The sequence below is a fragment of the Ostrinia nubilalis genome, chromosome 24 (genome assembly GCF_963855985.1).
Source record: "Ostrinia nubilalis chromosome 24, ilOstNubi1.1, whole genome shotgun sequence".
Taxonomy (NCBI): domain Eukaryota; kingdom Metazoa; phylum Arthropoda; class Insecta; order Lepidoptera; family Crambidae; genus Ostrinia; species Ostrinia nubilalis.
Window position 1 is genome coordinate 10716017 of NC_087111.1, and position 18895 is coordinate 10734911.

At 38.6% G+C, this 18895-nt stretch overlaps 1 protein-coding gene across 1 annotated transcript; it reads right to left on the reverse strand.

The window, feature by feature from the left end:
• Positions 1 to 2302: 2302 nt before the first annotated feature.
• LOC135083908 (alpha-2B adrenergic receptor-like) lies at positions 2303 to 14874 on the reverse strand. Its single transcript, XM_063978664.1, has 6 exons — positions 14654 to 14874; positions 6303 to 6465; positions 5439 to 5542; positions 3614 to 3752; positions 2958 to 3033; positions 2303 to 2867 (listed from the first exon to the last, which is right to left on the reverse strand). The coding sequence occupies exons 1-6, from the start codon at positions 14752 to 14754 to the stop codon at positions 2455 to 2457; spliced, it is 996 nt and encodes a 331-aa protein (XP_063834734.1). The 5' UTR covers positions 14755 to 14874; the 3' UTR covers positions 2303 to 2454.
• Between the last annotated feature and the right edge of the window lie 4021 nt (positions 14875 to 18895).

The window sequence follows — 18895 nt, forward strand, 5'->3', positions numbered from 1 at the left end:
TATTGAAAATCTGATAAAGTTACTTAAGTACCAAAATAGTCTATGGGATGAAAAAGGATTTGCTTTTTAGGCGCTTTGAAGGCCCTCCGAATAAATCATTGAGAATATTTGAAAATCTAAAACAAAATTGATCACCAGTGTTGTAGATATGAGAGTCGAATCACATCGGATCCTTTGCGTAGACGAGCTTGTGGTTCATACTCATAATTATTATTATGCTATGGTTTTGTACTAACTTCTGTTTTTGATTTTGCGTGAATTTAGGTATGTCGCAAAAAGACTAAGACCAGAAAAAACTGGGTTCATGTACCTATCATATTATTATTTGTTGTCGGCCGTTTGGTGTAGTGGTTCGAAACGGACTACTATTCCGGAAGTAGCGGGTTCGATTCCCGCATAGTACAGACATTTGTGTGCATGAACATATTTGTTTGTACTGGACTGGGTGTTTTCTATGTATAATAAGTATGTATTTACAAAAAAAAAGTATTTAAGTATGTTTATATCCGTTGTCTAGTACCCATAGTACAAGCTTTGCTTAGTTTGGGACTAGAAGCGCAGTGTAAAATGTCTAAGGATAATTATTTATTAATTATTTAATTATATTATATATTATTTACCATGCATTTTTTATCCACTCAACTCATAAGATTTCTTTTTCTGTTGAAAAGAAGTTTTATTACCTCTGATGTGTACCTTCATCTCTTTACCAAAATTCATCGAAGTTAGTTTAGTGATTTTGGCCTGAAAATTATAACAGACAGAATAATATTAGCATTTCGATATCTCTGTTATTAATGACATCTTTGTGGAGTTTGTAAATAGTAGTATTTGTAGCACTATCATAAAGCTTTCGTGTAGATATCCTATTTCCCATAGGCCTACAATTAGGCCCAGAACAGACGGTGAAACGCAACTGCAACGAAACTGCAACTGCTAGTTACTTTTGAGTTGCATCTAAGTTTCTGCCATAGTTTCCGTTGAGAGACCACACATGACGCGACCAGTTTGAAACTTTCAGTTTCAGTTTCATTCATCAGAATCATCAGAAAGTTGGAGTGTCGTTGCAGTTGCGTTTCACCGTCTGTTCTGGGCCTTACTCGACTCGATTTACTTATAAGCAGAGATATGCCCTAAATACTTCGTGTTTCTGGTGCGATGGTTAAACCTGAACTGCCATAGGCGTCAAATGGCTCATGTAACGACCTGAGGCAGGAGCCGGAACCGACGACGGCTTAACGCACTTACGACGGAATCTTCTCCGTTATTCACTGGCTCTTACGTCATAAAACGTTACGAGAACTGGGAATATTTTAAAGTTTACTTTCATATTTAGACGCACGTTTATCTCATGAAGGCAATAATTAGCCATGATCCATAAGTTGCAAGTGGAAACAGATTTAAAGTTAGTAGACTTACGCAAATCGAACGCACAGCGTTAAATAGAGCACTGTGATTGGTTCGTGTGTCACCCTGTGCGTCCACGCGCACTGTGAGACCTCATAGTAATGTTTGTGAATACGGGCGTTACTAACTCATTTGGTGGTATGTCCAAAGAAATATTATTAAAAACTATTTCCTCAATCTTTTTCCGCACAATTATAATTAATCCTCAACTTTGGTAAAACGATGCAATCATATTAGATTAAACAGTGATCAACGGTTTATATAGGAATTTTTGTGACAGCAACTTTATTTCTTGAACTGCTAACTATCTCCAAACATCAACATCATCCAAGGTCCATGAACACTAATATCTTGACTGGTATCAATTCACATCAGCTATCGCATGTTGCTATAAGGAAAAACGAGAAGTAAACGACATCTTACTTAAGTATCTTTTTTGCCTGACGTTTCGACCGAATTGCATCAACATTGGCCATAAAATAGCCGATTTTGTACAGAGGTTAGATTCACCTAAAACTATCTACATATCCACAGTGACCAAATGAGTACAATTTCTCTCTCGCAACATTTCTGTACACCACCAACGCGTCAGTATTCGGTGTCTACTCAACCGGGAATTGAAGCGAGATTGCGTTCTTTTAATCACTGGATTCCATGTTGTAGATAATTTTAACCCTCTTTTCGAAACTCTTATGCCCGTTTTCACCATCAATCCCTAATTTTTAAGTGACCCCTATGGTAACACATAACAGGAATTATGTTTTCATAGGGGTCACTTAAAAATCAGAGATTGATGGTGAAATCGGGCATCAGTTTCTTTTTCATTTTTGATGGTCGAAATGTGAGTTAATCAAAAGGTAATTTTCCTAAGTAAGACCATTTGAGTCGCGTTCTTTCTTATAATATCCACGCAACGCGAAAGTTTAAAAGTAATTATCACATGTCATGATTCGACTAGCGTACATTGTAAAGACCTGGCACTGCCCGCCGCTGAGCCAACAGAATGCGGTTGGCGACGCATCGGTAACAGCACAGGTAGGCTAAACATCACTTGAACAGTATCCTTCTGAACGCCCTCCTGAAATCCTTATTGAATATCGTGTAGATAACAGGATTCAGGACAGAGTTCATGTACCCCAGCCAGAACGCAATCGCGAAAGCGTTTGGCGGGATCACGCATTGTCTGCACGCCGCTTTTAGTATATACAGAAAGAAGAATGGAAGCCAGCAGGCGATGAAGCTCCCCATGATTAATCCTAGTATAAGAGTGGCTCGTTTCTCTTTCTTTCTCGCGAGCCTCTTCTTCTCCCTTTCAGGGTCCCGAGGCTTGTGAGGCTTGGGTAAGGCAGGCTCGAGTTCAGATTTACTGGGTTGAGATTTCTCCTGCCTCCTGTCGGATTTTTTGAAGAGCCGCAGCTTTAGGGGTTTGACGCCTCCGCAGCGGCTAACGACGCCGGAATCTGAGGAAGAGGGTTCTAATTCAGATACCATGTCAGCGTCGATGGCCACGCTAGGCGCGCGCCCCCGGCACTGCTGTAGTTGGAGCTCACCGTTCACGGATAACGTGGAACTTCTGTGCGGGCAGGACGCTAGAGGGTTCTTCGTCACTTGTGCTGATGTTACCACCTGGAAGGTAATGTTTGTGTTAAACGTTGATGGATTTTTAAAGTGGTTAGAGGAATTATCAGGTTAATTTTGGTTTGCATTTCGGTCTCAAACAGTCTTTAGTTGAGGAGAGAATGTATGGCATATATTAATATGTGGAACTGATCGCATAGCTTTCAGAATTCTTGGGATTTAAGTTGTTGCGTTTGCGTGGACTTCATCATCACTTCATCATCAGTTCATCTGGTTTCCACTGCAGGATAACGACCCTCTATAATTTACCAGAGGGAGAAGGGAGAATTTGGCCTACACTCCTCAGGCTGACCAGTGCCTCTACCATGAGTTTACCTACCGAGCATCTCGCTATCGAGTGCGTAAAAAAATATATGGCAAATTGTACAGCGCCTCTAGCGGTTAGTAGCAGAACCACAGCAAAATTAAAAACACTACCATGAGTTCATTTCAAATCCAGACTGATTGGGGAGCCTCCAGACGGATAATGTTGACGTCATATTCTCGAATTAAAGAAATGTTTTACAGCTATCTCACTCTCACCTACAGCTTATTTTACGAAATGTTTTTGCAACTATCTCGCTCTCACCTTCAACGTATCTTTTCTCTCGTCAGGTGGAGGGGGCATCGTGTCGCCCGCTTCACTCGTTGAGATGTCGGACGCGAGGTCGCACGTCACTGTCGGTATTTGAACCTGTGGCGTCTCTATTGTTGATATTTGGCTCTCCCTGGAAATAAAGGTTGGATGTTCTTGAATAGTTGTAAAATATTGTAGGGGATATGCAGATGGAGTAATAAGAATGTAATTTAGACTAGGTGAGCTGTTGCTATCATTGTATTATAATTGGTAGGATAGAATAAAAGAAGACTGTTTGATGTGCTCTAAAGATTTCAAAGAAACATCTTAGTAATATTAACTACGAGTAATATGGAATCCAGATGGAAAACTTGGATGAAAAATGAATAACCCAAAGTAAAATTTCATGTTTACTACGTTAGCTTAATCAGTTGAATGGGATTTCTGTCATGTACCTTTTTATTGCCATAAACTCGTACTTATTATGATGTGAAGTCGATTAATTAATAAAGTAACAGCTCACCCAATCCCAATTACCGATAAAATTAATCCAAAGACGCTACAGCATGCATAGATAAAACTAACATCAAAATTTAGACACAAACACAGCATTCCTCTACTGTAGAACTGTAATAAATTACCTCAAAGGTGACAGATCTCGGAAGGTATGGATGCGGAAAGGGGGCCTGTTGCTACGGGAATAATATCTCCGATGGTTTAGGGCAAGTAACTTTTAAGGAGGAAGCACACTTATCAACCTGGAAACGGATCGTAGACCGTATCAATTCGAGGTCAGTATTCTTTGTATGAAACTTCGTACTGCAACGCACACTAACTGAGATCGTTTCATCCACGAAGACGCGCCCCACCAATTTTTGGTCGAGGGAAGCGCGGGGTGCGGGGAGTTTGATCCGAGCAATCCGAGCACATTGAGTGCGTGTGCGTGCACTTATAGAAAATTTAGCGAGTACCGATAACACTTAAACATTAGCCGAAGAATGGTAGGGCGAGTCTTCGTGAATGAAACGATCTATACCGTAACGTAAACGCCTCGTCTCACGACGAAAGGCGATACGGTGTTGATCCCTTTTCGGGTTGACAAGTGTGCTATGACCTTAATATTGGGATCGTTTTAAAGTAACAATAACTGTAACTTTTGGGAAAGATCTAGGCTTGAGCTTTAAGTTTTTAACTTTTGGAGAACCAGTTAAATGAAGTCTAAATTTAAGGGTCACCGGTGACGCGCGTGGGATCCTATTTGTTAAGAGGCAGTATCAGCAGGTTAATACATATTTTATTTAACTTTCAAATAAGGTGGTAAGGTTCTAGATAAAACATTGTTAGTAGATATTTATTTTAATAATTTTTATCCTTTGAAAAACGTTAGGTACCCACCGCTTTTATAAAATTTGATAATTTTTAGTCTTGATTTCAGAGTGACCACTTTATTTTTTTTTGTAGATGCATGCATAAAAGGATTGTGGATTTAAATATTAACCTGCGCCTTCAACCATAGCATTGAAAATAATATGAACAAAATTTTATTTATCTTCATTGCACTAATAACTTAACCTGATTTTCGTATTTTTTTTAACAAAGCAGGTATTTGACCGCTCACCGCAATCGCACCTGGTGTTCAGTGAGATGCAGTCTAAGATGATACATATCTGCCCTGTAAGTACCTATTCACTCTCGCCTTTGCTCGACAATATTATAAAAAGCTGCAATAACATCAAGTTTCAGCGTTTATAAACATACAGAGGGGAGGGTACTACACAGATACTAGGTACAATAATCCAGACGGATTTCGTAGAGCAAATGGAAGTGATGTACTTACCCATTATTATTAGTACTGCTAAGATGCCCCAGAGGCATTGGGTGCGTGGTCGGCATCGGCCGCGTGCCTTTGGGCGGGTTACTGAAGCTCGTCTGCTGCTCGTTCTAGAAACAAAAAGAATTTGGTAAATCTTGTGCTTTGTATAGTGCCTGTGATAGTACGTAAACAGCAAATGATAGATTGTTTTTATCGGTCGTTCTAGGACAAAATTTAGGTGCGGAAAAATTCTGTAACACACGCAGGGCCCACATTCAGGGAATCGTTTTCACTTGTCAATTGTCAACAACCACGACAGATCATCATCATCATTATCATTTCAGCCACAGGATGTCCACTGTTGTAGAACTACCTTTATGAGGTCGTCTCTTGTACGTCCACGGTAGATAAGTGATAGAACATTCAACGCACGTTTCCTTTGGCAGTCGCTTTATGAGATAATCTTTGATCAGACTTTCTAGTACGCTTGATGTCGACAGACGATTTTTATTGGTACGATAATACGAAAATGGATTATTAAAGACACGTTTGTTTCTGATACTAAGAAGAGTTTATTATGTCTCTTTAATTAGAAAGTAACGTAAAATTTCTTACTACAGCGGCTCGGTTCTGGTACACTTGCGCGAAAGACACTAGCGCGAAAGACATTAGCGCGAAGACTAAGAAGCTAAGTTTCTTTGCGCTATTGTCTTTCGGCTTTTCGCGCTAGTGTCTTTGCGGTGATGACTTTCGCGCTAGTGTCTTTCGCGCAAGTGTCCCGATACGCAACGGCTCGCTAGCAGTTTGACGGTCGAAACATAATTGGATTCCGGAGGCACCTCTTGGAAACCCCCAAAAAAACTAGATATTCTAAAAATCTAGACTCACCGGCCTAGGCCTCGGGTTTTTCCTGATGCCTCGCCTCGCGCGCGCCTTCGCCGCGAAGTATATCCTGATGTAGACGAACACCATGATGCACGAGGGTATGTAGAAGCTGCCTAGCGCCGAGTATACCACGTAGCCGATGTCGTCTGACACCTGGGGACGAGGAGAGAGGTTAGAGTAAAACTAATTTTATATTAGAAGGTAAGGTTACCCTACCACTACTTCGGAACAACATATTATTATGGGCTAGTGCTAAGTAGAAGTGGCGAAATATTCAGTCACTTTTGTCAGCCTCTTTTTCAATTAATAGTCACAGGAAATATCACATTAATATTGGACAAACTAGTCAGGTAGGTAATGATTTCGGAAGTCACAAAAATTGTTAAATAACATTTAAAAAATTTTTTGTAGATTCATTTCCTGTCAACACTGCATTGCTTCTGTTTTACTGCGTAGTATGCCTATAGTATGCCTATAGGTTACCTAATTATTTAATAAAATATATGAATAAAGTGGACTCTTTAACTTACACTTCACCTTTTTGCAATTATTGTAAAGTCAATGTTATTAATGCGAATTTCGCATATTTTAATTGGTCTGGCATCGTTTTCGTTTCATTAGTAAGGGCAGTTTTCGTATAAAATATTCACAATAGCAATTTTCGGGCAACTACTATTTATTTAGGATTGGCAAATGAATCTCAAACGTATTGAATAGGTACTAGAAAGTCGTGATTTCAAGTTATGCAACTATAGAATATGTATTTAGAAAGTCGGTTTATTTATTTAATACATTTTAAAGTCCAGACCAATTTTGATAAGGCTAGATTGGAAGTTAAAGAAAGAGATCAAGTGTTTAAAGAAAACGGAAGGCGCATCTGCAGTTTAGTGGTAAGATCAACTGACTCAGACCTAGAGGTTCCGGGTTCGATTGCCAATGGGGTCAAAATGTTCTTCTCGGTTTAGTTGTTTGTGTAGGACGTATTATAAGTCCGCTTGGCTAGCTACCACCATCTTGCCTATCGTGTACCTATAATAGTAAACGGTCTGTTCATCACTTTCCACTAACTGAAATGCAGACCAAAAGACATAATTACGACAAGCATAATAAGTACCATCCTAGAAAGCATCTCATATAACGATTGTGGTTAAATTACCTGCTTTGTTCTGCATGAAAAAAGTTAGAAAACCTTAAGTCAAAACTGCCTTAACTTCGTAATTTCCCTTCGTTTAAGCTTTGACCTGTACTCAAACCCTTATCATCACCAGTCGAGTGGCCGTTTGTTCTGCGGAATTATACCTCAAATGGTATGCAGAATCGACACTCATGAGATGATCCGATAAGGAAAGTATGCTAATAAGCGGACAGAGACGGATCTAGGGATTAGGGGGCCCGAGTAAACAGTTGAAAGGTTTTGAAGGGCCACTTAAAATATGTAAGGTGATCATTATTTTTGATCTTGAACAGCTTGAATTCCTTAAAGATAGATTATTGTAGACCACGCAAAACAGGAAAAAATGCACTAATAAAGAAATCGCTACCAATCGATCAACGTGGAAAGCATTAGGGGAGGCCTGTGTTCAGCAGTGGACGTCCTATGGCTGAAATGATGATGATGATGAAAGAAATCGCACAATAATTTAGGTGGTTATGATCGTTTTGGAGCGATCGATTCCAGACAATCTAGGTCTAAAGTTCTAAAGTCTTACTACTTAAGTTTTTTTACTGCTACATACGATGTTCTTTCAGGTACATTAGGCAAGAATCTTATTGAAAACCCGCTTGAATTGTTGATCCAGCCCTATCGAAGAATATTTTGTTCAATATTACAGTTAACTTTAGTTTAACAAGTGGCCTGAGGATCTTTTATAAAACCTAGTATGGCCCTGTAAAGCTGGTTTAAGCACACGGTAATACGTTATACCGCTGTCTGACCCATTCGACACGTGGGTGATTGAAAATTTCCTCTTTTCACGCATAACCTCACCTGTGTGGTCTAATTGAGGAGTGTTATAACGAGGTTTGTATTGAGATGTGACTATTATCGTTATATGGCAAGAAGTAACTAACTAAGAACCTGAATAAAGAAAGTTTGTAAAGTGATTGGAAGACCATATTACACTAACTGATGGAGCGAACATAGTACCGCCTATGTTCATTAGAAATATGCACATTGCATTCACAATTTTAATGGTGAAAGAATTTTTCAAATCGGTTTTGTTGTTTCGGAGCCTATTCAATCGTTCGTTCGTTCTTTTCAGCCGAAAGACGTCTACTGCTGGACAAAGGCCTTCCCAAGGATTTCCACAAAGACCGGTCCTGCGCCGCTCGCATCCAGGCACCTCCCGCAACCTTCACCAGATCGTCGGTCCACCTTGTGGGAGGCCTGCCCACGCTACGTCTTCCGGTTCGTGGTCGCAACTCAAGAACTTTCCTGCCCCAGCGGCCATCAGCTCTATGAGCTATGTGCCCCGCCCATTGCCACTTGATTTTAGTGATTCTGTCTATTCAATACAAAGAATTAAATCTTTCTGCTTTATAATATTACTCGTAGTGTAGGTAATTGTAAAGTCTGACACCAGTCTGTACTGTTCCCGCAGTTGTAACAACTCACACGATAGAAGAACCTCCCATTATTCAACGTCGAAAATGGCTATATTTCAAAAAGGATAATCAACTCTAAAGACGTCTTAATCCTTGGACCGGCGTCGCGTTTTGAAAGTTCTTTTCAAGGAATTTAATCTTAGCGACCATTGTCCGGCCTGAAATATTGGCCGAGATGAGATATGTTCCGGACGCTAACAATTGCCGGACACAATGGCGGTTTAGGTTTCAAGATATACTCATCTTGATTAGAATATGGAGACTTTAGAGATAAATCTGGCTACTTAAAACATTAGTCTCATTGGAAATCAATGACTCCCATGTTTTTTCAAGACGTCTACGTTTTCCAGTGACAAATTTTCCACAGCAAAATGATGTTAAATAGGTCTAATTAATAATACTCTATGTATAATATCTCTCTGTCTAATAGGGGTTAGATGAAATAAATATATTTCACCTAAGTAAAACCTTGAACTAATATTGTCTAGTAGGTTTCATAAATGTGCAACGCCCCTAAACACTAAATTAGTGTGAACTAGTCGGGAAACCCTTGGGGGAGGTCTTTCTTCAGCAGTGGACGTCATTTGGCTGAAACGAGCGTACGGACGGACGAATACTAAATTCCTTACTACGAGAACTTACAACTAGCAGTTTTCTCGTAAATGCAAAGAATAACGGTTTTCCTAATAAGCACTTATTACGCTAATTGATTACTCAATAACATCACAATAAGATTCAATATGTTTCAACACTCTGTAAATGGCATTTACGAACAGCCTTCACATCCACAGCTTCGGACCGTATGCTCCTTGATCTAAGGGTTTTAATTAAGAGCACTCTTATAAATGCCATAACCTTCCCACTTCTATGCACGGGTCTGTAAGACCATTACACCAATGAATTAGAATTTAGTTATTTTGTTTACAATCATAAATGAAAGTATGTGCTTATAATAATTTGTTAACTGTCATAGCACGGCGTGGGACGTCCACCCACAAGGTGGACCGACGACCTCATAAAGGTAGCAGGAAGGCGCTGGATGTAGGCCGCTACCAACCTCCCGATGTGGAAGTCATCGGGGGAGGCCTATATTCAGCAGTGGACGACCTGTGGCTAAAATAATGATGATGATGATCAAACTAAACACATCTTAATTCTGAATTCTGTAATGAATGCTATTTTTCAGCCAATAAATTAATTAGTTTAGTCTTATGTGCTGTCGACGGGACTAAGGAACTTTTTCTTTTAGCCTTAAAATTTTTAGAATTAAGTTATATTACAAACTACCATAGACCATAATATTACTACGTTCAGATTGTTAGATAGATTCTGTCCTGTTTTTTTTTGTATAAATATTGAAATTCAACCAATCAAAGGACTCAAAGTTAATTATGGTTTATTGCGATCTGAAATAATCCAAAAGCAAGAGTTAAGCTATTTGGTCTTAAAGACCAGCATTTGTGCACGCATTACTTTTTAGGCTTGTGAGTATAGGAAAGGTTACATACAATGACGTAAACTCTTATACAAAATAACACTCTATTGCATTGAATTAAGAGTGTTGAAAAAGACCCACCGAAGTCTCTTGTACAATCTAAAATAACGTAATTATTTTGGACTCTATTTCACATAGTATTAAGGGCGACAATTTTCCAGATATTCCAAGACAATAGCTTTGAATGGGTATTAGGACGATGTAGGGATGTTTTCTTGGGTGGTTAATTAAAAAAAGACAAGTGCTTATTAAAGTCGTTTGTGTTTTATCTTTTGTGTTAATGATCCGGAGTAATGATATTAATTTGGGACAGTCAACTGAGTGGTGAGGTATTGTGTTGCAAAACTCGCGGTTCAGTACAAATATACAGGGTGTCTTTGTCCAGTAGTGGACGTCATTCGGCTGAAACGAACGAACGAACAATACAGACTGTTATAATAAAACTAGCGAATACTTCATTAATTATGTATGGTACTATTACAATCTATTTAGTACAGTCAGCTTTAAATAGTTCGAACTTTTTAGTGTCCCAAAATAGCCAAACATTTCGAAAAAGAAAAAGTGTCATGAATTATTTGATGTTTATCTACATGGCAAGTTTTTACATTCGTTCGTTCGTTTCAGCCGAAAGACGTCCACTGCTGGACAAAGGCCTCCCCTAAGGATTTCCACAAAGACCGGTCCTGCGTAGGGTTGCCAGGTCCAAAATCACAAAAGCCGGACTTTGTGCTTCATTTGGCCGGACATTTTACCCTAAAAACCGGACATGTGACGGGGGGGGGGGGGGGTGCAATTAGTGTCAGCTCATGGGTGAGTACTATCATCATCGGTTGCCCAACATCCTGATGCGTGCGTTTAATATGATTCTGTGGCTCGACTTTCGCCTGGCGCGGCAACCAAATAAAAAGCCTAACAAAAGCCGGACAGGCCGGACAAGGCAATATTTGTCCGGACAAGTCCCTAAAAAGCCGGACGCCTGGCAACCCTAGTCCTGCGCCGCTCGCATCCAGGCACCTCCCGCGACCTTCACAGATTACATTACTATTAGTAAAAGCTTAAAAGTTCCTAAAGTTTTCAAAATTAAGTATATGACATTTCTTCAAAGATGGTTTGAAAGTTAATGCTTATCAATCTTTCCTATTCCAATTTGATGTAAAATAAAAAAATCTGTAAGAACGGCCGCCATTAGCTCGCTAAACTTAACCAAAAATGATTTTACTTAAAAATACAGTCAGTAGTTGGTATCACAGTTCCAATTACTCCATCCTGGACCCCTTAAATGGGGTACTATTTCCACACGAGCAAAAAGGTACAGTCCAAAACACATCTCCAATTAGTTAAAACATCAAATGATATCGAATTCGAGTCCTTTCGGGGGCAAAATAGCGGAATCGAATTCACTTACTGAACACCGATCGGTCCCCTCACTAAGCCATAGGAACGCCATTCTCGACCTACCCCCAATGGTAATTGAGGCCATATTCCTTTATTACGTTACGGCGATTACTTTCGAAGAAGGCCGTTGGGGTGTAGTGATGTACAGGCTTTTATTTATCGATGTAGTTTCTGCAAATGGATATTATTGAATTAAAATGATTGATGAATTCTCGAAGATACGGGTAACAAAACTAAGACATCATACAGGTAAAAGTAAATAATCATTTCGCTAGAAAGCTTTCGAAAGATCATTGAGTCGTCAGAAATAAAATCGTTTTAATTAGGTACAAAAAGCGACGGTGAAGCAATTTCGGATTAAAACTGTCTAGCTAGAGTGCTATTTAGTGACGTTCAGTCCCCCCTGTTCAAAGTAACCTTCATGACAGAACCAATTTCAAGATCGCTTAATGGACCTAAGTAGCTAAAAATGTCCAGTGCGAAGCCATTTCAAAATTGCCCACTGCCACGAGTGTTAATTTGATTAGGGGTGTTGTAGCTACAACTCTGAAAAAATGTTTGGTTACTCCTTACACAACAAAAGTCACCACCGAACTAATTGTTAACTATAACCAAACTAAGTGTAGCTCACTACAGAATTATTTGTTTAATTTACACAACATTTTGTTCCTCATAACCAAAGTGTTCGGTGGTCACTTTTGCTGTGTAAGCAGTAACCAAAAATGGTTTTCAGTGGTGTAGTGTGCAGCAGTGAAGACAAAACATCGATAAGTGAAGTTCCCATCACTATTAGCTAGTCGTTTTCGGTGGATGATGATGCGGGCCCGACGACGTTTGAGAGCGAGTGAATATTCGACCTCTTTTACTCGTACAGCTGGAATTACTCTGTGAATGGGGGTGCATACATTTTTAATCTATGTAAAAAATGCCCCTTCCCTGGGCATGGTCAATTAAGTTTATTCTGCGTTTAGTACGGTTTTTGGGCGTAAACGGGATGTGTATCAGAATTTATACTAAAAAGGTTTGCTAACATTTATGATAATGAAATTGTTCTGAAGTAGGTCAGCGTTTCAACTTGGGAGGACAAAGTTTACCACAGTGTTTTGTTCTGTGCTAAAGTTTAGATAATAACAAAATTAGTGTAAAATAAATAAAATATACAAAGGTCGGAAAAGCAGACCTTGTAGACTTATCAAAGTTAGGTGACCATAGTTATCATCAACATCATCATTTCAGCCATAGAACGTCCACTGCTGAACGAACATAGGTCTCCCCCATGCTTTCCATAGTGACCGGTTGGTAGCGGCCTGCATCCAGCGCTTTCCTCCTACCTTTATGTCGTTCCATGTATCGCACAGTAAATACCATGGTTCGAAGATGGAAAAGTCTCTTCCACCTTCAGATTGATCATCACTTTCAACCATCATTCATCAATCAATCCCCGTTGTAGTTTAAAAATAAAACCGGGATAAAAAGTATGCTATTTTCACTAGGTATTTTCCAGATTTCAGCAAAATCGGTTCAGTGGTTTATGCGTGAAAAAGTAACAAACATCTGTCCGTCCGTCCACAAACTTTTACATTGATAACATTAATAGGGTCTAGCATATTCATTTATTCATACAGTTTAAGATTTGGTTGTCGAATACTGTGTAAAAAGGGGACGGGGAAAGGGGCGAATTCTGATGGATAGAGCTTGCGCGTTTCACTTAGCATTAATCGCTTCATACCAGAAACGTACGTGGTTAAAATTAAGCAGGGGTTACATATTAAATGTAAACATTATATCCTAAAGCCTAGAAAAGCCTTCGCGTCGCGGATTTACGAAAATGTGGACTCGGTTATTTTGGTAAAATTAAGTTGGTTTAATTTGTGAAACAAAAATATTTAAAGCACTTCACTTTAAATGAGCCGAATGCGAGAGTTTTTCAGGATTATGTGTGGGTAGTATAATGCTGTTTTGAATAAGTCACCGCGTGGGAGGTGTCGGTATTTATTTTGAATACTAAAGTACTACTGGACAATACTTTAGGACTCTTATCGCTAACGAGGTTCACCAGTCATTTCTAACTGAAGTGTTCGTTCATTCGTTCGTTTCAGCCAAATGACGTCCACTGCTGGACAAAGGCCACCCCCAAGGTTTTCCACAATAAACGGTCCTGCGCTGCCCGCATCTAGGCTCTTCCCGCGACCTTTACCAGATCGTCGGTCCACCTAGTAGGAGGCCTGCCCATGCTACGTCTTCCAGTCCGTGGTCGCCACTCGAGAACTTTTCTGCCCCAACGGCCATCGTCTCTACGAGCTATGTGCCCCGCCCACAACGCCCGCCCATACTAAAGTGTACCTAAGTTTAAGTCTGTGATAAGCTGGATTGCAATATTTAGACTTGCGTTGATTTTCAGATGTCAGCACATTATACCTACTACTTTTTTGTTACCAACAGCCTATATTTAAATGACATAAGACCCCACTGGGTTTAGCTTGGTGCTATCGTCCATGTCTTTTTTAAGGTCGTGATTCAAAATTCAGTAACTAATTAATTTTCATTTTTTTTATTATTATAATTCAATAGAGATAGGTACATTAGGGTATTGAATCGTGAAGCAAAAGAATTTAAAAAATCTCACAAATGCCTTATCCAAGCATTTCCTTCGTCTCTAAATACACATTGTTGGAATTAATGGAGAGTTATGATTTTGAAATGCTGGTAGAAGAGCCTGTGGAACGTAATATTGATATTTAAGTAATGTACCTATAGTGTATTTGTATTGTGATGGTGCTACATCCTTACAAAATGATATACTATACCATATGTTAGATTCATACACATACTCACTCACAAATTGGATATTAAATACAAGTAGTCTGAAACCAACTTATTCACCAATACCATAATTTGCCAATTCAAGCCATCAATCATAGGTACACAACACACTGATATTTTAGAAGGCTCTCGGGTCATGGCGATCTTGCTCGCGGCCAACGTTCGAATGCCACAAGGAATATCTTTTTGTTATCCCGTACGACTCCCCGCGTTCCTCAGGTGTAATTTGATAGCCAAATCAGCGTTAATCCTTTCGTTGCTAACAGATAATCAAAATCTATAGTGAGTTATTTTTATACTAAATCAAACAAAAGTTTGTTGATTCTGGTGCTCAGATGCAACAACTTTTCGCAAGAGACCCAAGATCAAATATAAAAAACCCTTTACATACAAATTATCATAAGCAATCAGTCATTTAGTATTTTTGAAAACAGTTCATAATTGAAAATTACTTCAAGAACACGTTACATATATTCGTCAATTGTTTTCCGTAAATTGACGAATACTACCAACATCACAAGTAATAATAATTGAGGTCGATTTCCCATTAACACGTTGAGTGCGAAACCAGGTCTATAGACCTTGTGTACGTCTCGCTTACCGTGCGGCTAAGAAAATTATAGTCTTCCTTGTCGTGCGAAAGCCATAACTTCAATTGGGTCCGGTGTAGGAAAGTGATGAATATATATCTATGATGTATTCTTAAAATAGAATCCAATGATGTACCTACCTTAATACCAGGTTTTTAGACCTGGTACCGCACGGAAGTAATAAAATGTCTTCACAATGCGAAACCAGGTCGAAGCACCTTGTACCCTGCGCACCTGGTACCGCACCCCACGCTAGCTTCGTGCAGCCAGTGTTGCCTCGCATTCGTAAGAAACGCACATGTCGACATGGCGTCAAGAGAAACAAACAAAATCAAAACTACAAATTGATTATAATTTAATTTGCTACACGATTTATTGCTAATTTAAATAATGTTTTTCGTGACAAACATTTGAAGTTGTAACTGAATGTTATTAAATAATATGTTTTCTTTAAATATAGCTTATTTAAGTTTTTATGCACGTATGTCTTAATTGTAAAATATTTAGACTAAATTATTAAAACATCTTTGTTTGTTACTTTTTTAATTTTTTATTAAAACTTAATTTAAACTATCGATATTTGTATTTCACATCCCTAGAATACCCACCAGACTTCCCTACTTCAGTGCGGCACAGGGTGCATAAGCCTTGTATTTTGAATATAGCTATAATTTTTATACTAAACAAGTTATTCACGAACGCCTTCAGGTGTATGTCAATAAATGCATTATTATTAATATTCAAAGAAAAAAAACACAATATCTATTAACATGAAGCCAAAAATTAAATTAATATATCTTAAATATTACAAGGTCTTTAAGCCTTGTGCCGCCACAATGTAAGTTTTAATACCAGGTTTACTGACCTTGTACCGAAGGAATGGAAAGTATTAGAAAGTTACTGCCGCAGCAAAGGTGTTAAAATATTATTATTACTCCATAAACGTTTTTGATATGTTCCCTTTAATTAAGAGTGCTTTAACTAGATTGAAATAACAATTTGGCATCGAGCCAATTTGTGTTCATATAAAAAGAAGAATTCTTTCAGTTAAATTTTCGAACAAGTGACTGGCATGAAATAAAATAATACATTGGTACTTGAATAAGAATAGAAAATTTTCTAAAAGTCGTGCCAAAATGTTTGTCGGACTTCTTGGCGGAAATCTGAAGCGTCATGTTAGCAGTTTTGTTTTATTTCCTCAAATTCGTGTTTGGGCGACTATTAATGTGTAATGATGGTGGATTGTTAACCATTAAGTGTTCGTGAACGTGCATGAGTGTGGGCGAGTGAAGCAGAACAGTGCATCGTGATTCTTCTGGTTTTCTTAAGTTGTCCATTCATAAGAGGTCTCAGTAAAGCACCACAATTTTACTGAGACTCAAAGGGGTATCATCTATTATCCTTCATTATGTCATTACTTGATCTCATTTTGTAACTCGTATCACATAAATACTTGAAAATGGCACAAATCAAGTCGACCTCGACGTGTATTGCCAACATCATCAAAAAAGAAGAGAAGAAGAAGAAAATGTTTGTCAAATCTAGCCTAGCCTAGACCTAAAAATAAAGATAATGCAGGGATACAGAGAGTATTAGGTAAGTCAGAATGTATAAATCAAAGGGTAAAGATTAATTATGAGAACAGAAACATAATTTGATATAACACTTATTATAATGGTAATAAATAGAAATGGACATTTTTGATAATTAGGATGACGCAGATTCGCCACCTACTTTCAGATGACAGAAATATTAAGGCTGGGTTGCACCATCTTACTTTAACTTTAACAAACGTCAAAAGTTTATCAAACTCCATACAAAAACACCCGTTATGTTTAAGTTCCTTGGATCTCGAGTCGGCCAGTCCGACCCCTTCACCGTTCGGCTATCGTGGCTTCAATAAAAATTTAAGGGAACTATACATACTATCTATTCGTTTCAAATTGTGCCATTCACAGACCGAAGCCAAACCCGACTCGTTCATTACACACCTTTCTCCGATCTTAATTAATGGGCCTATAACGAGTAATAATTACACATCTGCTTACTAATGCCTTCGTAAGAATAATGGAGAGCAACGTAGCAAGGTTTGATAAAGATAGACCTTAACACGTTGAGTGCGAAACCAGGTCTATAGACCTTGTGTACGTCTCGCTTACCGTGCGGCTAAGAAAATTATAGTCTTCCTTGTCGTGCGAAAGGCATAACTTCAATTGGGTCCGGTGTAGGAAAGTGATGAATATATATCTATGATGTATTTTTAAAATAGAATCCAATGATGTACCTACCTTAATACCAGGTTTTTAGACCTGGTACCGCACGGAAGTAATAAAATGTCTTCACAATGCGAAACCAGGTCGAAGCACCTTGTACCCTGCGCACCTGGTACCGCACCCCACGCTAGCTTCGTGCAGCCAGTGTTGCCTCGCATTCGTAAGAAACGCACATGTCGACATGGCGTCAAGAGAAACAAACAAAATCAAAACTGCAAATTGATTATAATTTAATTTGCTACACGATTTATTGCTAATTTAAATAATGTTTTTCGTGACAAACATTTGAAGTTGTAACTAATATGTTTTCTTTAAATATAGCTTATTTAAGTATTTATGCACGTATGTCTCATTTGTAAAATATTTAGACTAAATTATTAAAACCTCTTTGTTTGTTACTTTTTTAAATTTATATTAAAACTTAATTTAAATTATCGATATTTGTATTTCACATCCCTAGAATACCCACCAGACTTCCCTACTTCAGTGCGGCACAGGGTGCATAAGCCTTGTATTTTGAAAATAGCTATAATTTTTATACTAAACAAGTTATTCAGGAACGCCTTCAGGTGTATGTCAATAAATGCATTATTATTAATATTCAAAGAAAAAAAACACAATATCTATTAACATGAAGCCAAAAATAAAATTAATATATCTTAAATATTACAAGGTCTTTAAGCCTTGTGCCGCCACAATGTAAGTTTTAATACCAGGTTTACTGACCTTGTACCGAAGGAATGGAAAGTATTAGAAAGTTACTGCCGCAGCAAAGGTGTTAATATCTAGTTTGCGAGTATTTTTTTATGGGCTTTAGTTCAGTTGTTCCTTAGAGCGTTTTCACATTAGGGCGTTAGTAGCGCGACAGCAGCGCGGCAGCGGTGTTTTTATAATGTGAAGGCATGCATCCGCTGTCACATAGTATGAAATTATCGACAGCGCGTCTGTCGCATGTTTGTCGCGCTGCTAAAGTCGCCTAAATGTGAGAGCGCTCTTAGTCAACATTTAAGACATCCACGGGAAGAGTGGGGCTTCAGGCCTTCCAAACCGGCTGGTTAGTGTCTGTAGGCCAAATAGAGTGCGTGCTCTTGCCATAAAGACTAGGTATATGACTTGACGATGATGATGATGGGTTTGCTATAGCAGATGCAAACTTTAGTGGAGTGAGCTGTCTCAGAAGTTGCCTATTCTGCCTTAAAGACCATATGGCATATTGAGACAGTTGAGGCCATAGGCTAGTCAGGTAGAGTCTTCCAAAATAAAAGAGTACACAGAGCATGTTTTGAAGTTTTGGATTTCCATAGGTAGCAAACGTATCAAGAACCTCAGTTTCTTGATTACCCTAATAATCAAAACTAATGACTTTTACCCAGTTAAATTATAACTTAATATCTTTACTTTGATTTTAAATTCGTT